Source organism: Indicator indicator, chromosome 9 (genome assembly GCF_027791375.1).
Source record: "Indicator indicator isolate 239-I01 chromosome 9, UM_Iind_1.1, whole genome shotgun sequence".
In the NCBI taxonomy this organism is placed as follows: Eukaryota; Metazoa; Chordata; class Aves; order Piciformes; family Indicatoridae; genus Indicator; species Indicator indicator.
In genome coordinates, this window is record NC_072018.1 from 20,909,261 (window position 1) to 20,933,859 (window position 24,599).

Sequence of the window (24,599 nt, forward strand, 5' to 3'; positions counted from 1 at the left end):
ATGATAAAAATACATTTTCATGAATTCATAAATTTTAAGAGCAAAAGAAGCTATTACATTCATCCAGCCTGAGGCATTGATAGATTTACTGCACAGGAGATAATGGACCAGAGCACAGTCCTTTTGAGGTGAAAGAAGTGAATTTCTGTGCAGCTCTTTAGCCTCTTCCCTCATCACCATCATAAGAACAACCACCTCTTGTCTAACATAGACCCTGCATCTAGTCCAACTTGATAGAATATTTATTTAAACCAACCATTTTGGTGAAAGCCAGACTGCTTTCCCAAGCACCCAGAGAAAGCAAAGGTCAGCACACCCCACTTGCCCCAGAGCATCTCCACCACCTCTCACTGACCCCATCTGATCTCCCAGCAGCACCAGACACTGCAAAAGAACAGTAGTTTCTGTCCCTGAGCCCATGTTTTATCCTTTACCTGCCCAGTTCTTTCATTGGGATGTGAAGTGCTTGGCCTCTAGGACTCAGCTTACTGCCTCATAAAGCAGGATGGCAGGGTTATTAATGTGGCAGAACTGCAGGATTTTCCAAGCAATTTATGAGTTACCATGGCAGTTCATTAGCTCTCAGCCCAATGACCCCTTTCTATCCGGCATGAATCAAGCAGCAGGCACACACACACATCTAAATGCACGATAGATATTCACATCAAAAATACATCCAAGGCCACATTTCCTCTGTTTTGTCCAATATGTGTTTAACAAAGGCACTAAAAAGTCACCAGTTATCAGGACCAATAGCCAACCCACTGAGACATGCCTAGGCATAAAGAAATTCTCAGTCCCCATCTTTTCTTTGTTGGTTGTTTGCTTGGGTGTTTTTTTTTCCCTCACCAGGCCATTTCTGGCCAATGCCTGTATTTAAAAAACAGCAGGTATGTAACAGAAGGTTTATATGACTGCACACAGAGGCAGGTCTGATAGTGGGTTCAGTAAGCACTCTGGATTGCTCTCTTGACTTTCAGTACTATGAATAAGGTTTCTTTTTACATACAGACAAGCCACTCATCCCCACTCAAGGAAGCATTTGAGAAAATATTTAACTTTCATCATATTTATGCATTGGCCTTCAAATACTCCCTTGAATTCAAGTGGCATTATGTGCATTAAAAAATTCACCTTGTTTTAATACATTGCTGCAATAGGAGTTCAGCAGAGGCCAAAAACCAAGTCTAGCATACTAGAGAGGAAGGAGATATAGAGAAGGGGAATCTTTGAAGGTAATAAGTGGACAATAAAGAAAAAGGAAAAGGCCAGGAGCACAGTAACTTTTATCATTAAATACAGTGCCACTAGCAAAGCATCCACAGATAACATCAATGCAATGCTTTATACCACAGAAAGAGGGAGATAGGGAAGAGAGACAGAAAAAAAAATAAAAAAGAAAGCAAAAAGAAGGAGGGATGGGGGGGAGGAAGGAAAAAAGCAGAAATAAAAAAATATGATTAAATAAAAAAGAACAGGAAAAAAGAAAAAAAACATTTCATAAGTGTTTACTGCAGTATTTTTCTCAGTTGCATTAATACTCTTTAATTTGCTGTTACCCTTTGAGAGTTGCAGGGTATTTTAAAGAAAAGCGAGTGTTAAAATTTTTAGTTACAGCTAATTACATCTATCCCACTCAGAAAGCAGCTTTACTGCATGTTCTGTGCTTTCCCAGAATTAACTTGTGTTTTCCTTTAAAAAAAAAAAAATAATTAATAGATTCATTAACACTATAATGGAACCCCCACACTGGAAAATCTCACCTTCCACACTGTCCCATTAGCTAAATCTGGTTCAGGGGCAAAATCTAGTATTTCACCTCCTGCCAAGGTTCAGGATTGGAATGTTTTTATTTTGGAAGATTTTTCAACTGTTTCCTTGGCTGTGCTAATGAGACCCTCACACACGTGAGAGATCGCTGTTGCGGCAGGCTGCTGGTTGCTTGCAGCAATCATCTTGTACACACAAGCTAACTTGCAGCTTTTTCCTCTCAGCTAAGTGATGCCAAGAGGTGTTTAACACAAGACACAAAGGGATCTAATATGACACAGATCTGGGATACTCCCACTGGCAGGAGTAATTATAACAAATTGGTAAAAAATTATACAGCTGGCTGAAAACTTTGATGACATCTTTATTTAAAACCAGGTTCATCAACAAAAGCCATTATTTCCACATGAGTTTTCAATTAATGTTACCTTTTGTGACCTCATGAATTACTTCAACAGATATTTTTTTTCAGGACTTGCTACCGGAAGACTTTTTTCCCTCTTTCCAGCCCTCCCCATGCTTTATCATCAGAAGCAGAGTTCAGCTGCCCTGTCCTCATAATTACTGAAATTTCTTACATGGGAAACATCTGCATGAAGGCCCTCCTACCTGCACTGCCATGGTCATCAGTATGCTTCCTCTGACCACCTCTTTGGAAGCAGCAGTGATCTGGTAACACTGGTCAAAGACACAAGTCACTGGTAAGTCTAGTGGTGCAGTGCAAACTGCTGAACCATGGCAGGACATTTCTGCCATAGCCTGGCAGCTGGAGGGTGACAGAGCAGACTGACTGCATTGCTTGAGCTCAGAGAGTGGTGAAATCACCTATTTGAAGCAGCATCAAGAAAAGCTGAAATGATGCTCAGAGAAACCCATTTCTGTAGACCTATCTATTCCCAAGCTATACCAGGGTTACCCTGTGTGTTCAACTGCTTTCCAGTGAATATCAGCAAAGGCACATCCTGTGCTGCAGGGATCAAGTGCCTCCAACTACAAGAGGTAAGGAACAGGGATATGTGTCTACATACAGGCCACAGAAAAGTGCAGTCACGTTTGTCAAAGTCTGTCCCCTTTCACTCCCACATGTTTTGTAAAAGCAGAACACCATACCAGGAGCAGCAATGCGTGCAGCTCTACAGAAACCTGAAAGAGATAATAACAGGAGGTTCTCTGCACTGCAATTACTCTCTAAAGCAAAAGCGTTTCAAATTGCTTGGGTTTATCATTTCTTTTAGAAGAATGCCAGGATTCACTACTATTCAGCAAAAGTATGTGGGACTGGAATTTGATTTCTTATTTATTTGGTTTTCACATTTTGAAGGATTTTGCTGTTTGAGGGGAGACATGTGTGTCTGATGATCACAAAATCCAGCTCACAGACATGTCTGAGATCATGGTTTTGAAAAAGAGCCGTGGCCACCTTCAAAGGATGAGGCAGGTTTCACTCACTAAAAAGCAAAACATGCCATTTTGGGCTCTCAAGTGTGACTCATTTCCTGATGCAGTAGGGCTATGACTAGGAAAGTTAAGGTCAGATTAAGAGATCATTAATGCCTTTCATAGAGGACTTTGAGACCAAGACCACAATGCCAGAATCGAGCTGCAGAGGCCTTTGAAGGAGATATCCTCTTTGAAACGCATAACAGAGCTCTATTTGGTTTGTCAGTGTCTTGCAGCATTGCCTTTGTTTCTGTCAAATCCCCATTTGATAAGCCTTTATCTAGTCTCTACAATAAAAATGATATAAAAATTTGTGATATAAAATGTTCTTGGCTAGAAAATTCACAGGGCTCTGCATGGATAGCCTGGTTACTTCTTGCTACATCATTTCAAACAAAAACCAAGAAGCCAAAAGGAAAAAAGTAAATAAAATTCAACCTTCCTGCCACTCATGCCAAATGAAACAAAGTCAGACAGGAGCTCAGAGCCTGATGTTTCTGCATCAATCTCTGCTCTTCAAGGTGCTGTGCATTTGCAACACTACAGCAACTACCTAAAATGCTTTAGTGACTCCATCTCGAATACTTCCCATCAGAATCAGCATGCTGCAGTTACACGCAGAGACTGACCCATAGACATGTTTTCTGAGGGCACAGCCAGCACCTCCTCTATTACATGTTCTGCTGTCTGCTGAATCTGCACAGCAGATTCAAAACGATACCAGAATTTCCTCTTCCAGGTGGATACAGAAAGGAGCAGAGAGTGACAGCTGATCCTAGGAACAACTATATAAGCAAAACCTTGAAACAAATATTTTCAAATACATAAGCCAGAAATCACCAAAATGTCATCACTGGAAGAAGACAAAACTGATGTTATTTTCATACCACAAAGTTCACATTGGAACAATTTCTCCTCTGTTTCAAAATAAGATGACTAATCAGGTAGAAGTGCAGCATCTGCTCAACACTATGACTTAAGCACCCAGCTGAGAGCTCCAACTGTTTTTGTCTGGGCGGGGTTTTTTTCCAAACAACATTTTGTTAGGAAAATGTTGCAATGTTCACCTGAAGATTGTGGGAGTGAGTTTCTACTAAGGCTATATTAGCACAAAAATGAACATATAGAACAGTGTCATAAGGATCTTACCGATAACCACAACTTTGATGCAGTCAAATGAAATAGCAGGATGCTGACACTCAGGGTATAAGCACCTACTGAATGAAATGCATCCACCACCAGCTTTTCTTGCCTTGCAGAGGCAGGGTTAACAAAATATAGGTTAACTAAAAGTATAATTTCTATGATTTCTGCTTTTTCTATGGAGCCAGTGAGTAGAAAAAACAGACAGAATTAAACCACTCAAGTGATCCACAGAACTTCGCCTTATTAACCAAATAAAAATTGCAATGAGCCAACTGGAAATTCAGCAACTTCTTATGTATGATTACGTGTCTTACCATTCTTCACACACTACTGTTCATCAAATACATATCCCAACAAGAGTTAAAGTAAGAGAATATTGTGGCTCACCACAGGTGTAGATGACATTAAGATGTTTTCGGATGCCTGGGTAACAAGGATCTCCAAATTCATAGGTGCTAGCATATATGCTGCAGCTTCTTTTCCCGTGACAGCGCTTGATCATGAGTTGGAGAGCAGTAGCTGACTGACACTCTAAAAGGGGAAAATAATATCTATTTGTGATTTTTTGTCCATTCATATTTGAATTCATCTAAAAATTTTTATAAGTTGCAGACTGTAAGAGCACACACATATGAACTTTCCATGAGTATTTATAAATCTTTGTGCTTACATGGGAAGGTGTAGCTGACTTTTAAACACCTCTAATGAATTGTAAAATGATGAAAGTTATCAAAAAGAGCAGTGAAGAATCAGAAACTCCCACACCTCCATACAAAGAAGGCTGCAAATACAAGATGGCTTGTTTTCTAAGGGAAAAGGCTATCTGTAATAGAAATAATTCCTTCTCACGTGGCATTTATTCTACAAAGGTCTGACAGCACTCTAAGACATGTATCAGGACCTTCATTTTAATAGAGAAATAGAGTCACAGAAAAGTACAAAGACTAACAGCAGCAAATCAGTGCAGAATATGGAAAAACACTCAGATCTTTGGAGTCTCACTCCAGTGTGTTTATCCAGAAATGCTACAAGTTTCCCCACTGAGACTGTCATGCAAACAGAAAATATGTTCATACTACAGTTTTAATATTCGTATGGAATTCCTGGATATTTATTTAGCTGTCTGATAATGCAACTGATCACAGTAAAATGCAAAGTTATTAGCAAATCCCCACCCCATGGGTGTAAGGGAGATACACATTGTGATCTTTTTTGGGAAGGATAAAACTCCAATTTGATTTGAGTGTGTTGATTTTTTCCAGGTTTTGCTTGTGTGTTGGGTTCACCCTGGCTCGATGCCAGGTGCTTGCCCAAGCCACTCTATCACTTCCCTCCTCAGCTGAACTGGGGAGAGAAAATATAACAAAAGGCTCATGGGTCAAGATGAGGACAAGGGGATCATTCACCAGTTACTATCATAGGCTAAACAGACTAGACTTGGGGAAAATAATAATTTAATTTATTACCAATCAAATCAAAATAGGATAATGAGAAACAAAAAATAAGCCATCTTTCCCTGCCCCTCCCAGACTCAACTATACTCCCAATCCCTCAACCTCCTCTTAGCAGGGCAGGGGATGGGGAATCAGGGTTGTGGTCAGTTCATCCCGGATTGTCTCTGTTACTCCTTCCTTATCAAGGAAAAGACTCCTCACACTGTTTCCTTGCTCCAGCATGGAGTCCTTCCCATGAGTCCTCCACAAACTTCTCTAACATGAGCTCTTCCCATGGACTACAGTTCTTCACAAACTGCTATAGTGTGGGTCCCTTCCACGGGGCATAGTGTTTCAGGAAAAGACTCCACCGTATGGGTGTCACACTGGGTCACAAGTCCAGCCAGCAAATCTGCTCCAGCATGGCCTTCTTTCTTCACAGGGACACAGACACTGGCAGAAGCCTGCTCCAGCACAGGCTTCCCACAGGGTCACAGCCTTACTCAATCATCCACCTGCTGTGGCACAGGATCTTCCATAGGCTGCAGGTGGATATCTGCTTTGCCATTAACCTCCATGGACTGCAGGGAAATCTCTGCTCCTGCACCTGAAGCCCTCCTGCTGCTCCTTCTTCACTGATCCTGGTGCCTACACAGTTGTTTCTCTCACATATTCTCACTCCTCTCTCTAGTTGCACGTTGTTGCACAAGGATTTTTTTTCCTCTTAAATATGTTATCACAGAGGTGCTATCACCATCGCTGACGGTCTCAGCCTTGGTCAGCAGCAGGTCTGTCTTGGATTCAGCTGACACTGGCTCTGTCAGGCTTAGGAGAAGCTTCTAGCAGCTTGTCTTGGATGCTCTCACTACCAAAACCCTGCCACACAAATCCAGCTTGTTTCATATTCAGGCGAAGAGACAGGGAGAGCCTGAGAACTCTGTTATGTCGAAGAAAGTTGTCTCAAGCCACCACCTCTGGCTCCCTTCTGCAGACAGAGGTGATCAGTGTCTCTGTATGCTCTTAGAAAGTGTCATATTTTTAAGTGGAATAAGAGTTAGTATGAGGCCAAATAATTAAAATTTTGACATCTACCATGCAAGTAGACTTTTTTTTTTTTTTTTTTTGTAAATGTGTTTATTCCACACAAGCAGAAATGTTTGTCATATCAGGAATTTAGGATATGGAAAGCTTCAAAAGTAAATACTTTCCAAAGTATTATTTTCTATCATATGGTTTGTGCCTTTTCCTTAGCTAAGGTGAGACTTTCAGGTGCTAGACTAGTTTGCTTTCACTGTCCATCCAGGGCAAATCACAAGGGGAAGCTGACAAGAAGGCATTTATTCGTCATTAAGCTGTTGCTAAAAGCAACAGAAAAACTACAGAGAAAGGAATACACATTGTTCTTGGTCACTAAGCAGGAGACAGGGAAAGGAAAAATTAATCAGCACAACAGCAAAAGCCATGAGAGACAGAGGAAAGCCACAGAAAACTGAGCTGTTTTCTCACACCACAAATGACAAAAGAACGGGCCCCCATTTTTATACTGAACCACCCAAACTTCCTTAGGGGATTTTTGATTCAATGATTGTCAGAGATTCCAGTGGAAACATCTGGCATGCAGCAGTCCTCTTTATTGTCTTTTTGTCAAACGTCTAGTTAGAGAAACTCACCAAATCTAAGCACTGCACAGGATTTCATGGAGGGTGCCTATTCTTTTTGTTTGTTATTGTCCTCACGCAAAATAGACAGCATCCATCAGCTGTCTGCACAGGGGCCTCACTGCCCACCACTGCCTCTGTGGAGGATGGGGGATTACCTATTACCAGTCCTGTAAGAGGCACAACAAGACTTTTGCATACATCATCACCACAGATGGTCAGCCTTTGGGACATTCCTCTTGTAGGAATGAGTGGTAATAATAAGTAGTAAAAATAAGACTCTGCCCTCCACCTTAACAAAATGGATTGACTCTTCAGGTGCCAGATCTGTAGATTCAGCACACTGAATCTAGATTCTAGAAACTTCTAGGAGATCTATCTGTTATATTCCCTCACACTAACGTCCCAGCTTTTCTAGCAGTCACCAATTATGTCTTGGCATTGATGACCTCCTTCCTTCCTTGCATTTCTGGGCAGGCTACCATCTCCATCCCTACTGACTTTAATATCTACAGCTGCACTAGGAAACCAAGCAGGGCTCAAATCCAGACGTACCATTATTCCTCTTGTTTAAGTGCTACCCTGTTCCTTAGAATGGTTTTGCCAGCTAACATTACCATAAACAGACAATATAGTCTGAGATATAACAAGTCTAGTCCCAACCATCAGTTTGCAGAAGGTCCCCCCAAATATTTTGGATAGAAAACAAAGCAGTAGGAGTACATGCTAGAGGATTTACTTGCATGAATATGAAGTCATCCAGCCACAGGACCAGGCAGCAGGCTCATTCTCACTCTGTTCAGTACAGAGTAGCTGATGGTGGTAGGTGAGCACAGTATCAATGATGTCATTATCAAATAGTAGCTGCATCTTTTTTTCTCCAGAAGAGGATAGCCTTGCCCATGATACTACTGAAAACAACGTGCCATACTGTATACAGGCATAGTGGAACAGTTCTAGCACCTTCATCAGCCACACTCTCATTGCAAATGTAGCTTGGGTTATAAGACCCTCTTCCATGTAGCCCTATATACCCAGTCTCTCATATGGAGCTCCATCTGCCAGAGCAGATGCGATTCCTACCTGTTTTTTAATAGTGTCCAGGTCCAGCCTACACTGTTTGGCTACATGTTCACCGGTAAATGAAAACTTTGCCCTAGCCCATTCCCTGGCCTTGAGGTCATCTACGGTGGAACAACTCACAATCAGGCTACTGAATGCTCTTACCCTCCAAAGCAGACTAGTGATACCCAGTCCCTCTCCCATAACCAACCTTAAACAATTTTCTGGACTGCCTAACAAAATTAGCTGGGTCAAGGCAACAAACTATGCCACAGACCACGGCATCTTTAACACTACAAAAGTTTAACAGTACAGAAGATCTATTTCCAGGCCCTGGTACCGCTAGTTTGCCAGAACACATGTAGCCCTAGAAACCCAGCTTCTTCAGACACAGACCAGGCTTCCACACTGACAAATATCAGTAGTGAAAACCTCAACTCTCCAACTGCCAGGCTGCCCTAGATCAACCTGCACTAGCCAAAACAAGCAAAAAAGTGGAAGAGACTCTATGCTTCAGTTACAGGTGGGGATTTTAAAAGCCTCTTATATGTGGACTAATACCAAAATACATCCAGGAAAAATGTCGTCTGTTGGGACTGTAGTAGATAAACACTACATTAATGCAGTTGGAACTAATATCTGGAGCCTATCCACTCCAATCTCCTGCCCAAAGGACAGGCAGCTTTGATGTTGCATCAGATTGCTCAGGAATTTGCCCAGGCAAGTTTTGAAAATCTCTACAGATAACTATTCCCCAAACTCTTTGGGTATCTCTTCCAAGGCTAAACCACTCTCGGGGTAAAGAATTTTTAGCTTATATCTAATCAGATTTTCATTGCTGCAACTTGTATTCATTGATTTTGCTGTTTGAGGTTTTTCCTGTGTGTTTCCAAGAATAGTCATCTGTAGAGTCACCAATTAGGTATTTGAATGTCTCTTTTGAGGGAGCCCTAAACTGGACACTCCAGCACTCCAGGTAAGTGGAGTACTGGAGTACCAAAGAGAACGAATAAACACGTTTCTTGATGTTCTTACAATATTCTTACTAAGAAAGTCCAGCATCCACTTAGCTACCATTGCCACAAGACTGCATAATCGACTCATATTTGTTGTGTTGACCCCAAGACCCATCAGTCCTTTTTCTGCAGAGAAGCTCTCTACCTAGCTGTCCCCCTGCCTGTGCCATTGCAGAAGGTTATTCAGGTGCAGAACTTTGCATTTGCCTTTGTTGAACTTCACCAGGTTTCATAAGGTTTCTCTAGCTCTGGGTTCTTCTGAGGTCCCTAACCCCTGCTGTTAACAACTGTCTTGTCTAATTTGGTACTACTCAGAAGCTCTGTCCCATCATCCAGGTCATTATTGGAGATGTTAAAAAATATGGATCTCTGTGGCTGCCAGTTTCTCTTATCTTTACGGAGGTTTCTTGTAATAATTTCCTTAGCTTTTGTAGCAACAGTCACAATTTAGGTGAGTATTTACTGCTGCCAGCAATCTCCAAACTCTAATGAGCACCAAAATCTAGTGAATTCAGGAATGGCAAAAAGTAATCTGAGGTACCTACATAAGAAGATCCATATAAACTCCACTGACAACACCAAGCTTCCACATGGTAAATCTAAATAATCTCTTTTTCCACATGATAAGGCCTGAGTCATTCCCTTGGAATCAGCCTTATTTTTCCAGCCCTGTAAAAAAGAAACAGACGCTATGGACAAAATTTGACAAAGTATTCACTTCAGAGACTTGCCTTTGGTCACAACAGGGAACTTTCCCTGCACATAATTTCTAAGTACAAATGCCTTGTGCATCCCCATAAATGCCAGCGCAAGTAACTAACAGTAATTTGAGGGAGAACCACACCAGTGTTGAAATTAGCTTAGTCTCACCTCTTGGGTTTTGGTTTTGGTTGGTTTGGGGGTTTTGGTTTTGGGGTTTGTGGGTTTTTTGATATGCCAATATATCAATTCTTCATGAGACACATTGAACTGAACAATATAAACAGCAGCAATCAAAACCTCCAAATGGTCCCATCGCCTTTATCCACATGGAAGGATTTGTGATAAGGAGGTCACTTAGCTGGATGTCAGAATGTTATATTCAGATACCTTTATTCCCTCACTATCACTGACGATGTCAATAATACCTCTGAGAGACGACTGAGGCTACAGCACTCTCAGAAATCACAGTCACCACCATGTCATTGAGCTGGCTAGAAGTGACAACTGATGGTATTTTCTTTTAACCCCAGGAATATAAAAACACTCAACATTGCTCTTGCTGGCAGTCATGAAGTGCATAGAGGTAATTTTACTTTCAAATGTAAACAAGTCCTTATGAGCTGGATTGAAGTGAGATCTCCAAGTACATCAATACTACTTCAGGAGGTCGTTCCGTGTTAGAAGTCTTTACCTCCAGGTGCCCATTTCCAGAGCTCAGAAAGGCAAGAAAACGGAGGCTGTCATATCCATAAATCATGCAATTAGCCTCTCAGAAAGATATAAGGAAACCAAGTCCCCCAATGTAGTAGAGCAGAGCTAGGCTATAGTTCCCTTCAGCTGGCTAAATTCATGTTTTCCAGGTCTTCAGAAGCAGGAGAATAGATGTGACACTCTTATTGCACCAGATGGCATGTTTGTCCAAGGCAACATCTCCTTCCTTTTACTGGCTTGCTTGCTAAATACAGACTATGGATGTTATATGAAATACTATACTGACATCAGTGACAAGCAACATGTGTCAGAAGTACCGGAAGGACACTCACAAATGCCAGCACCATATCACTAATCCAAAGTAAGTACTGCTAAGCAGATCCAGGCACCTGCCAAAAACCCTTTAAAGCTCACAAAGCTCAAATCCCACAGCAGAGCAGTAAAAACTGCTTTAAGACATCACAGATGATAAAAAGCCCACTTACACAGTTGGGCCAGAGTTACCCTTGACTTTCATTAGTCTTGGATTTCTTCAGTATACTGCTGAAGAGCAAATACAAATCCTGGCTATGAGGAAACTTCCACATGTGAAAGTCTTTAAAGATCTCAGCTGTGCTCTTAGAATATGGTATTTTAAACTAAGGTTGGGGTTTAGTGGAGAGTGAGATCAGCTTACTTTATCCTCTTTACTCCTGGCTTCACTTTCGAGAAATTGCATGTCCCTCCATCCTTCTTCCTGGTATGAGGTGAATTCCCTTTTGCAGGATCACTCCACACATACAGACTGCTGGTAAGTTTCATTTCACAATTCTTAGTCTAAGTCCTCAGTAGGTAATTCATCTTAACAGTTGCATTTAGTATGATAACACTCCCTGACCTACTACTTTTATCAGCCCAGCCCCTGACAGGATAAAAACTCAAATCAGATGGCAACAAAGCCACACTGGAGGATCTTACCAGCTGCAGCTTGCAGACAGCATTAACTTTAGAACTGGAATCAGTCTCAGTGATGTAATGTCCGTATAATCAAGCTCACCACAATGAATGGGTTTTAGTCAGTTCAAGGTTGCTTCCCAGTATGACTATTTCTTTATTACCTCTTCCTGGTGCAAAAAAAAAAAAAAAAAAAAAAAAGAAGGAGCCAATGCCTATTAATCATATCTGTTACTTTGGTTACTGACTGATACTTGGGTTTTGCCAATAAGGTGACACATTCAAATCTGAAATCCAAGACAGATGTTGTTGGTTTTGATTGTGAAACCTTTCCAGGTTAGAAAGAACATTTTCAAACAGCTTAATTTTTGCATTGCAGTAACTCTTAGATGCTCTGGTGGAGCTCAGAGCCTCTTTCAAGTCAGCAGTCATCACAGGTGGATCCACAAACTGATTTAAACACCTAGTTTTAAGACAGGTGACTAATCCCACAGTGAAGCTGGGCATATGCTGGATGCTCATGAACATCTATGTACCTGTTAACCTCATGATCAGACTCACCTGCCATATCCATGTTGACCCTGAAAAGGCAAATTCCTCCACAGGCACAATCATAGACTCATTTAAGTTGGGAAAGACCTTCAAAATCATTGATGAGGAAGGCTGTCCAGAGGGAGCAGAACCATGTATGTCTCAATGTGTGAGTATGTTAGCATATTGCAAGGCTCTTAGGTAGTGGTTTCCCACAGGCTGCCCATGGATGTGGAAAGGCAGCAGGACATGGAGCACATTCCAAAATCAACATGTGTGCCCTTGAAAAAAGTGAAATTGAGCCTGAGAAGAAAACTCCACCCACTCATCAGAGGATGCACACTTTGAGACCATTAATTTAGCAAAATAAAGCCAAAACCTGTGGCACTCATTTCTTCTCAACCAACAAATTATAAGATCTTGAAGCATCAAAAGGATCAAGTGATTTGCTGCAATTAAAGGCTTCAGAAAAAGAATCACTGTCTAAAATACTATTTCAAGCAGTGCATGTGAGGTAAGTGATTGGGATCTGGAACAGGACTGGTGGTATATGATCAAGAGATTAATTCTGTGGCATACCTTGGCTCAGTGTAAAGGCATCTGGAGCAGACCTAGATCTTGAATTAAAACAGTCAGCAGAACCCTATCTTGACTTGCTGTCTTTTGAGCAGCAAGTGAACAGAACAATTTAAGATAAATATTCCCTTGAGGGAAGTAATTTACAAACAATTGACAGCACTAGGAGGAAACTCCTCCCAAGCAACAGACAGGATTTTTCTCCAAAACATGCAGCATGATTTCTCAATAAAGAATAAAACAGGAAAAGCTACTTTCTGAGAGCTATGAAGCAGAGAGAACAGAATGAAAAGTGGAAGATGCAGGAGTCAGGTAACTAAAAGGAGGGAAACTTAGTTCTTGCAAAGACATCTGACAAGCCTGAGTCAGCAGTGTGGCTAGCTACACATCTACCAAAAGAGAAAGCAAATTTCAATGGAACGGCAAAAAAAACCATAAGAAGGAGAAAAGCAACTCCAGCTTTGCAGGTGAGGCAGCTGCCTAAACTCACTTTCATATTTTGCCTAGGAGTGACTTGAAACTACCTCATTCTGCAAAAGACTCTCTGTCATAAGCAGGAAGGAAGGAAGTTATCTTTCTGTTTGTGGACAGTTTCTTGTTTATTTTAAAGATGCTCCATTAGCTATGGTTGATACAATATTCACAAAGCAACAGCTGCTGGAGGTATCTAAGCCTTTGCTTCAGCTGCAAATTAGGCAGAATTAGCCTTCCTAGGAGCCTTTGAAGCATGTCTTCATGGAGGATTGAAGGGCTGGTCTGCACCACATATAATATGTAAAATCCCAGACATTTTCAGTTTAGCCTGTGCTCACTAAGTTTGATGTTCTTTTTAAAAGCCAGTATAGAAGACAGTTAATAAAGATGGACTTTGTCCAGTTTCTGTCTACAGGAAGCAGCCTGTGAAGGTAATTTCTTTATCAGCATAGCACTGTCACACTGTTTCAGATGGGGGAAACAGAAATACACTGGATTTCTCTTCTTCTGTCATGGCATGCACACCTCCAGAGAGGACACAAGAAGTGAGCTCAGTTTAGAACCACCAAAAGTATGGAAGCCAAAAAAGATAAAACCAAACTATACATATTTAGCCATTAAGACCAACCAATGTGAAGACCAACCAGTGAAAACTAAAAACTACCCTTAAAAGAGAAAAGATGCAGAAGATATATAAAGAGGAAAACTCATGAGCAGCAACCCAAAACAATTAAAAGGATGCTGGCTTGGAAGACATAACAAAACAGGCTTCAGAAAACCTGTATAGGACAAGAAAAACCTTCAAGTAGAAAGTAAAAGAAATTCATTCATTAGAAGAGATTATTAAAAGCACTCCTGAGCTAGAAGCATGGAATCAGGAGAATTTTTGCTTGATAAGCCACTAATATGGAAAAAGATTTGCAGTCAGGACTAGTGGAGAATTATCAGTTGGGTCTTGGGCCCACACACTATCTCTGGTTTCTGAAGTATCTGCAGTATTACCTGCAGCTGTGCAGAACAGAGTCAGAAAAATGCTCCATCATCTCATGGTCAGCTTTGAGGCCAAGAGTCATCTGCCTCCCTCACAACAGCATCAGTCTCAGCAAGCTATTTCTTTTTGTGTGAGCTTTTGTGTTTGAGGGACTTCCTATTTAGTTTTTTTCTTTGGTGGTGCCAAGTACTTTGGTATCGTGTTGAGCTGGGCTTCTGATATAAATTTCCACTATGATTATTACAGATAACAGCAGGGAACTGAAAACAGCTGGCTTAAAAAGAAGTCCATATCCAAACACTAGAAAGATATGTAGAGAAGGTTAGCTTTACATTGAAAAGTACATTGTAATGAAAGGAGAGAAAAATTACTCACCACACACTTCATAAAACTTTGGAAACTTCAGCAGTAGGCCAGAAAAAAAAAGAAAGAGAGAAAATGATCTTAAAAGAAACTAATCACATCTAGAGGCTGAAATTGAAGGATCAACTACAGGTTTAATTACAAATGCTCTAGTTACATTTAGAAACACTTGGTTTATTAATGTGGACTCAAATCATCTTTTCACCTTTTTATCTGGAACTAGAAGTCATGTAAAACATATGAGGCTCCAGTTTGCAGAGACTGACTCAGAGTGTGTAAAGTTGAGCAAATTAATAACATTTTGCAGGTTTGGGGGCTAAAGTGAGAATATGAGGACAGATGCAAACTTGGCTCAAAGAAGTTGCAGAGAACAAAGCAGTTTTGGTCTGCCAATGACAGTAAAATTTTATTATTTAATTTGCAGCAGAGTTGATTGTGGATTGTAAGAAGCTAACAGCTTTTACTGCACTCAGAAGATTAGGGATAGTGCATTCAATGCACCTACTGCTCTGTGAAGTTCTTGAGTTCATGTGTCCACCCTATCCATTACAGCCCAACAAAAGTATTCTCCTGAACATGGGTATAGTTCAACAAGCCCCTAGATCCATGCTGAAGCAAGGTGAACATCAGAAACTGTGGGATTGGCCCACTATTTTAAAGAAGCTACCCAGCTGACACAATCTACAAGTCACTTCTTGCCCTTGATTCCTAAAATAAAGCATGATGTGCTAGAAAGCTCACAGGTTTCACATTGCCTTTGTCTCTCAGGCTCACTAGCATGGTAGTTGTGTAATACTCTTGAGTGATGCGAATTAGAGGGGAACTTTGTGAGTTCTGAACAAGTTACACTGGTTTTCATTTAGAGTAACCCCATGGAAAAAAGCTGAGATGCTATAGATTTAAATCTCTTAAATTCTGCCCTTTTATTATTAGAATTATATCTTGGATTTGCTTTTAACTAATCATTGGGCAATAGGCATCTTTTATAAGATCAGCTACTAAAAGGTTGATACTACTGATGCAAATACCCACTTTACTTCTTCAAATATCATACCAATATTATTGCAGAGCCTGCTAGTGCTATATAAATTATTACTTTTAGAATTTTTGTTTACAGCCACTGCATGGGATCATACTGCACTGTAAACAGCTTTTTTAAAGCCAAGTGGAACCTGGGCTTTGAGAAAGATCTTGCCCAGAAGCAAATCTGAATGGTTTTTAAATTTATTTATTTTTTTAATAGCAATTGTGTGCATATAAAAAACACTTCATATAAATAATTTTTTATGACTCTATGGAATCCAACAATAGTTTGAGTTTTCTAGAAACAGCAGTAAAGTGAATTTAATTACCTCCTTGTGTTTTGAGACAAAAAGTGAAACACGCAAAGTCTCTAAATTTGAAAAACAGCTTTCTGAAAGCAGCCTTTGTCCCACTTTAACTTTGCATTCTAAATGGGAATTTCATTTCAATTTAAATTTAATAAGGTATTATATGTGAATTAAAGCACAACTGATACTTATTTAGCCTTCAAACTTGGATACTTGTGGGTTTTATTAAATACAAAAAGATTGGCCTCTGAAAGCATGTTTTTAATCATGAGCTATACACATAATAAAGTAGTTTCTGCACTGGACTTAAATGAAATGTACATAGAGTCACACCTACAGGCAAGAGGGCTCCAGAAGCCTGGTGTGCACATTAGAGAGGAAAGACAGAGCCTGGCTCCCTCCTATGCCTGCTACTCATCCCACAAATCCAGCCTTACAGTTGTTTTAAAGGCCACCATCTCCCATAGGGTGAAATCAGGACGTAGTATGCAAGCATTTCAGCCACAAGCACTCAAATCTGCTAAAAGATGGCTGTGCAACCTGGCATTATGTGAAGAGCACAGATTTCAGTGACTATCTCATCTCCTCCCGCCACCTTCGTCCCTCGCTGCTTCACCCATCAGTGCCAGAGGTTACCAGCTCTCACTGCTCCAGCTCCACAGTTTGGAAACCTTGTGTTTTTCAATATTTCACTTAAGACCAAGATCAGAGCACAGCCACAAACTTGTACTGGTAGAAATACAAAAACAAAACTGGTCACAGTTAGTGAAGCACAAGAGAGACAGAAATGCATGCATGGCTGGAGGAACAGCAGCCTCTTAAAACCAGCTCTTGTGTTGGAAGCAACAGCAACATGCACCATGGAATAAAATGGAGTTTTTTACTGCAGGTATTTCATATTTATTCACATGCTAGATCTGATCACAGATAAACAACCTAGAAGGGACCATTATTTATATGGTGTAATAAATATTTATCTGAGGGACTATGAAGGCTCTGGATTGAGTCATGCATACATCTGTGTTAAGAAGAGAAAATCAAAACAAACTCAATGGAATCACCTTCTGTCATTGCATTAAAATGAGAAATGCCAGGCAGTGAGTACCTAAAGCACAGGCTCTTTTGCTGAACTCATTTCTCTGCTCTTTTGTTATCAGATCCAGTGAGTTACAGAGTACCACTGACCATCTGAGTTTCCTCAGGGCTTTGTAAACACATCCATTTTCCCCCTACAGAGGCACAGGAAAGAATTTGTATGTTAAGTGACAAGGACATTTCTCAGCAGAGTACCCAGCTTAACCCACACACCAGGGCCCAAAGCCAGGCTTGGGAGCCAGTCCTGTGATCTTGCACTGAGCCCAAAACCAAGCCCAGATTCCTTCTATTCAGGATGTAGAGTTAAATTGCTGGGGGTTCTTTGTATACATGATGGAGAAAGGCAGGGTCCTCGAGAAAGAGAACAGGGTCTTGTGTTAGAGGTCAGCTGAACATGTCCATCTCACTCTGTGGTTCAGAGGAGTAGGCACCATAAAAATGCATATGTGAATGTCAGGTGCCCTAAATATGATCAAGGGTATTGTTCCACTAGAATATAAATAGGGTAGTTGTTTTAAATACAAGTTCTTCCTTTGCAGTCTTCTAATTAGATCATTACCTTGTACTCAGATAAAAGTGGTAAAAGTAAATAATTTTTAATTGGTCTCTCTTGATATAAACAAGTCACTCAGAGACACAGGCAGAGGCAGCTGTAAATAGCATGATAAAGGAGCAAAGGGCTCACTAAGCTGAGGGATATTAATGGTTTGTTGCTTGTAAATAACCCTTTCCCCAGAGATCTCCCTATTCTCTGTGTTTTCTCTCTGCATACACTGGCAGCAAAGTGGAGGCTTTACTAAGAGAGTTGTAAATAAGGTCAAATTCTTTTAGGAGCTTTTCAGAGTTCCCAAGGCATTGAAAGAGGGGTCCAGCTGTTTGCAGAGGTTTCCCATTATCGTCAGAGATACAAGTTTCAGCATGTTTCTAGTTAAAAGAGGATCCTGGCAGACTTTCTGTTTAATGTGACAGGGATAGAATGGAGTTCTTCACATTAACTTTCCCTACACTGATGCTAAGCATATTCATATAGATATTAGACAGATAGAAAGCACATGTATGGCATGACAAGGTGTGTGAAGTTTGGCTTGGGCATCTTACATCACCCAAAAGCAGCACAACAGTGGCTGAGTTATGCAGGTATTAAAGGGCTATAACATCACAATACCTCAGATCCCTCCACCTGAGCACTTAATGTACTTCACCTCTCTGCAGAACCCAAGAATCTCATCATTAGTGGACTTTATCTCCCCAACACTCCTACCGGAGTACAAGTTCTTATTTTTCAAGGTAGAAACAATACAGATTAAATTATTTATTCCCTTTATAGAAGAGTCAGAAATATATACAATGTTTCTATTAGGCCACCCCTTCTTCACATCTTAGATCTCAGGTCTTTAAAACCCTCATCTTGCAGAAGTTGTAGACTTCTAAGTTCAACTCAAATTTGCGTTTTGTTCACAGAAAACAAATAAAATTTTCTTAACTGTTTCTTTTTTAAAGATTAAGAAAAGATACCCTTCCCCACCTTTGGGGCATATATGAGCCCTTCATTCATCCAGTAACTCATGATCCCTGGATAAAAATAATCACTAAAAACTTTTCCAGGACTGATTTCCCAGGAAAAGTCCCTTTGCCAAGGTTCAGACTTGACCCATGAAATTCAAACAGAATAAATCTTCCATTCACAGAACATAACTGGGTTCTGCCTTACGGGATCTGAATGCTGCCCTGAAGTCTGAGTCATACAGTTGTACTTGTAAGATCAGCTCATTGCAAATGTCTGGGATGAAAGGCTGTCATGGAGCAGCCCGCTCCATATCACAGGGCTGTGGAAACGTGCAGGGAAATATTCTCTAGCTAGAGAAACCTTTGATTTATAAGTTGTGATGTTTTCACCTGCTCCTGAAGAAACACAGTTGCTTGCTGGGCTAGGCAGGTTCATGGCAGGAGTACAGTTTCTGGAGCAGACTGGGGAATGCTGCACATTGCTCCCACAATTGCTAGTGGCAGCTGGGAGCACAGCCACCTCATTTAGGTGTTCTAAATGTAGACAAGAGGATTATTTCTGGTAGTGTGCTGTAGGGAAGCACACTGTGAATATGCTTTTCACTATTTTGGGTTGAAGGCGGATGCAACACCAGTTTCTCCTGTGGGGTCAAGAGAGGAGTGATAACCACAGCCACAACTCACCTTCCCTTTCCTGTATCACTAGATCTCTGTCCTGAGAGGTCACACAAACCAGTTAAGGAACAATAGCCATAAGCACAGACTGCCTGTAGCATTGGCAGCATCAGGGAGCTGTTGCTGAGCACACTAGCAGACCTGGACAAACACTCTCAACTATAGCTAGGATTTGTGGGGTGGAGCATGGCAAATTGAAAGACCACCTGCTCACTCACATGTTTTTTTAGTTAAGCTCACACATATACACCCTCTGCTCAGGATTACAGCATTCAGGGGAACAGCAGCAGCAGCTATACTGTCTGCCTTTCACCCTACATACACAGTGCCCAAATGCCTGAGAAACCCTGGGGAAGGCATTTTTCTGCGCTGTGTGCCTCACCTCTCATCCCTAGCTCTTCAGGACATGCAGCCAGCCACTGTCCCAGAGACACTTCCTATTCTCCCTTTGTTGTTACCTAGGCAGGACATACCTACCCCAGCAGCACCAGGCTGACTTAACAGACACTTGAGATCCCGGCAACTCCAAACACGCAGATATTTGTTCCTGTCAAAAAACTCAGTCATTTTTGGCATCATTTTGTAGCCTAAAACCTTGCACTGGATTTTAGAATAAAGTTACTGCAGCTTTCCCACCAATAGTTTGGCATTACATTGTCTTGTACTGAGCCTGCTCTAACTAGTTTCATTTGAGGGCTGACGCTACAGGAAGGTCCTGCCTCATCCCAGCAGCAGGCTGTGTGCTACACTCTACAATCTGATATCTTATTTCCTTGGGCAAACATCCTAATTTGTAGAGATCACAAGGCCAGTTTGAAAACAGCAGAGCATACAAGTGCTATAGATGGTATGGCACACCAGCCCTGCTGTCACACTTCATTGCTTGTTCTCTTAGCTACAGCTCAGCCCTCTCAGCTCCACTGCCTCCCATCCCATTTGCTAGTGCCACATTCCCTGCTCTCAGCCAGGACAAATTTTGAGGCTTTGTGTCTGGAAAAGAAGAATAAAATGTTACCCTTTGTGGCTTCACCAAAGGGTTTTACTTCACACTGACATTGTTATCAATACATGCCTGATCACGCTCTTTCAGCAAGGACAAATAAGCAGTGAGCTCAGGTACACACTAGAAACCCATCAAGTTTCACTGACTCAGTAAGTTGTCACTCAGCAGCCAAACCACCACAGCAACCAGTGTATACACTCTTAGCCCATCCCAAACACCACATGAAAGAAGTCTAGGATCACCTGTTACACATACCTGTTTCAGCTTCTGCACCCTGGCAACTGGGGGACAACAGAAGCACATCTAGGGATATAGGACACTGAAGGAGATGGGAGGTAACCTGTTAAAGGACAGTAACTCTCCTGCCATGCATCTGAATCATGGGACTAGGTAGGAGATCCTGAACTAAGCTGTGCTTCAAGTGATCAGATTTTCAGTTACACAACTCTGCACAAATAACCTGACTGGCCCGATTCCACCTATGGTTTCCTACTGGCATCCATAATCTACACAATATATTTCCAAGCAGTCACTGCATATGCTTCCATTTGAACAGTATTTAACTCCTTAAGGGCACTGGATCAGCAACTCTGAAGCCAAAGATGTCCAGATAGAGCTGAACAGGTACCAGCAGAGGCAACAGCAGCAGCTCAAGCTTCCCTGTATAGTTACCTCTGAAGTCTTTCCCACTTTGGAGGCAATTTCTTTGGGAAAACAGTTAATTCATACAATCATAGAATGCTTCAGGTTGGAAGGGACCTTTAAAGGTCATCTAGTCCAACATCGCTGCAGTGAGCAGGGACATCTTCAACTAGATCAGGTTGCTCCCTCTCACTTCTGCAGGAAAGGATGATGAGGAATGCTAACCACAGGATTTTGCACTGCAGACAGTTGCTCACTCTGACACGGTCTAAAGTATTCAAAATCATTTCACACTGGCCAAGAGAAGACAGTTCTAGTGAATGTTTTTTAATGAATGTATTGATCTTTAACAGACGAATGTCAGAGACTATCATAGCCTTGGAATGAAGCAGCTACTCAATGTGCTGTAAGTCAAACGTAACATGATGCAACTTGACAACTTTTTTAATTTACACCCCTTGCTTTAACTTCTATAGAAGGTTAAATGCAATGTCAAGCCTTGACTTGGCCGCAGACAGTCCATGATATCCACCAATAATGTGCTTCTCCATAGTCCACATAGAAGTTCAGTGCATGAACCAGAAAACCGACAGAAAATTGAACCAGAAATTCAAGGAGTACCTTCAAGCATACAGGCCAGCACATCTGCTAAAAGTCCATGGCTTTGTAACTTGGCTAGGGCATCTAGTTGAACCTCAGTGCTCATAACGAAGCTCACCACTGGTTAACATAGGAGCTCCACACATCAGGAGCACAACTGTCCCAGACCCACTTTTCCTAATCAGGATATGTGCCAGCTCTACCATGATGACAGTAAATGAAGTCACACTGCCAGGATCACTGTGCTCTGTCAAGCCGTTGTCCTGCTTACCTATCATGGGCATCCCTAGGTTTTCGTATGGGCACTCCAGGCTGTCTCCTTGTGTCCTTCCAAAGACAGCAGAGAAAATGGCTATCACCATGCTCTTCTTACAGCTTAGCCTCAGCTTGTCATCTTCACAGGCTACTTTACTCTTGTATTCATCTAGAAAGAAACAAACATTTAATTACTCAGTTGATCCAGAGGTGGGCACTCAGCACAAAGGGAGCCTCTCACCTCCCCATGATGAAAGCTTGTCAGAGGCAGCAGCAATTCTGGGCATAGGTGTGTAACAGCCAGCACAAATCCCAGCCTTACAACTGTATTTGCTAAAGTAGCACAAATCATCTGCACTGTGCATTCTCTCTGTGGCATCATCAGCACATTTAATTAATATATTTTACCCTAATACACGCCAGTTGCAGTACACAGCCAATAATTTAATTTTGCAGACACATAGTGAGACATGGCATTTGAGTGATTTCCACACAGTGATATAAAAAGCCTATGTCAGGGGAAGGTTAAAGCCCATCTTTAGACGCCTTTCTCACCCACAGATCAGCCCTTTGCGTGTGGAGTATTTAAGTTATGTCACAGCAGCTCAAATGCAGACAAAACTATGCTCAATACCTGTTTTTTTCACAGCAGCTCCCCTTTGGCAGATTCAATAGGAGCTATACCTTACTTGTGACATTTGTTCACATTGGAAGCTGCTCTTTCTTGTTGCACATACGGATATGCAGATCCTTCTTTAACTGAAGACCACAAAATCAAAATACACTTTTCTTTTCTTTGCAAAGCTGGTGCACAGAAAACAGTCACTCAGTTTACATCTGTCAAGGAGACAGGGACATTATTTCACAAGAAATCATGTCATTCCCTTCTCTTTACTATAATTCTTTGTATTATGGGAACCTCTAGAGGTCCCAACTTAGAACTGGCTGTCCTCATATGGGTCTGCCAAAACACCACAGAAGACAAACACTACTTCAAAGTGAGTCTTTGCAGACAGACTAATACAAGTGCAGAAGAAAGAGAACAAGAAAACTGAAGTGGCATGTCTACGGTCACCCCAGCCAGCCTAGGGTACAGCCAGGCATATAATTTCAGGCTCCTCAGCCTGAGTGACCTTCCGCTTGATTACGTTATTCACCATTAGCAATGTAACCACAGCAGCATCTAAATTGCTTAATGGGAAGGATTCTTGACCCATGGTAACTTCCCAAGCATGATAGGTCACTTCTAAAATGCTCCTAGTTGTATCAGGTCAAAATTATGCTATAGAGCACACTAAAAACCAAACAGTGCAGATAATCATCAACCAGTGCCTAGAGCTGCCCCTGGCCCTGTATTACTTACTAGAATGGACGTGAGTTTTGTCTCTGTCACTGGTTCTCTGTGCCTAATACCACATACTCATACATATGAAAACTTATACAGAGTCAAAAAGGCTGGAAGAGACCTCAAGGATCATCGAGTCCAACCTGTCACCCTACACCTCATGCCTATCTAAACCATGGCACCAAGTGCCACGTCCAATCCCCTCTTGAACACCTCCAGGGATGGTGACTCCACCACCTCCCTGGGCAGCACATTCCAATGGCCAACCACTCTCTCTGTGAAGAACTTTCTCCTCACCTCCAGCCTAAACCTCCCCTGGTGCAGCTTGAGACTGTGTCCTCTTGTTCTGCTGCTGGTTGCCTGGGAGAAGAGACCAAACCCCTCCTGGCTACAACCTCCCTTCAGGTAGTTGTAGACATCATGGCAGCTAGCACTTACTGTGACGTTTTGGATTCTACTGTAACTACAGGGTCGATAATAATTTTTCCCTATTGGAGACAAAGAGGAATATTCCACTAAAGTTGTATCATAGAAGAATCTAGGTCAGAAGACTCCTCAAGAGGTCATATGGTTTAACATGTGCTCAAAGAGAGCTAATGTCTACATTAGATTAGAATTTTTTCATAAGAAAGTGCATGAAGAAAACACACTACACCAAAATTCCATCATCTTAAAGGTCTCTTCCAAGCAAAACAATTCTGTGAAAATAGGCACATGCTAATTTAAAAGAAATGTCTGAGAATAAACAACTCCTTATGCTTTACTTGGAAGTTCCTACTCCGAGCCAAAAAAATAGCCCCTGAAAATAGCCTATTATCTGGTAATCAGAGAATCCAGATGGAATATGAAAACCCTGGTTCAAATCTCCACAGTCTGGATGAGAACCTTAACCATAGACACTACTCCAGTACGCAATCGTCCTTCTCACTCTGCAGCCTTTTTATAAAAAATCTCTGAAAGGTTCTAGGTTTTATCCCACTGCAGGGAAACTTTCAAGCTTCTAAAATATGTATTGAACCGGAAACACTCTCTCATCCATCCCAGTAGATTAAGACAGAATTAAGACCTAACTCATTCATGGGAGAATACACATGAAGAACACACATCCTTCAGCAGGATCTATAGAGATACACCCATAACCAGCTGAGTGAGTAAAACAGTGACAAGAATCAGGAACAGAAGTTCTTTTCAACATCTGAGAAACCTCATAGGGTTGTGAGGAATCAGTAATAACTTTATCTATGTAGATATTTCATTCACAATCACCATGAAGGCATCTGAATAACACATTGGACATGCTAAGGGTTATCTTTACCTTTAATTGTCTCCAATATGATTTTT

General features: G+C 41.4%; 1 protein-coding gene across 1 annotated transcript in view; it reads right to left on the reverse strand.

Moving 5' to 3' along the window:
• The window catches only part of LOC128969026 (protein eva-1 homolog C-like), a 200,912-nt gene that overhangs the window by 95,929 nt on the left and 80,384 nt on the right, over positions 1-24,599 (reverse strand). The window contains exons 4-5 of the mRNA XM_054383701.1: positions 21,930-22,082; positions 4,744-4,887 (exon numbers count right to left, since the gene is read on the reverse strand). Coding sequence (XP_054239676.1) covers positions 4,744-4,887; positions 21,930-22,082 — 297 coding nt within the window. The remainder of the gene's footprint in view (positions 1-4,743; positions 4,888-21,929; positions 22,083-24,599) is intronic.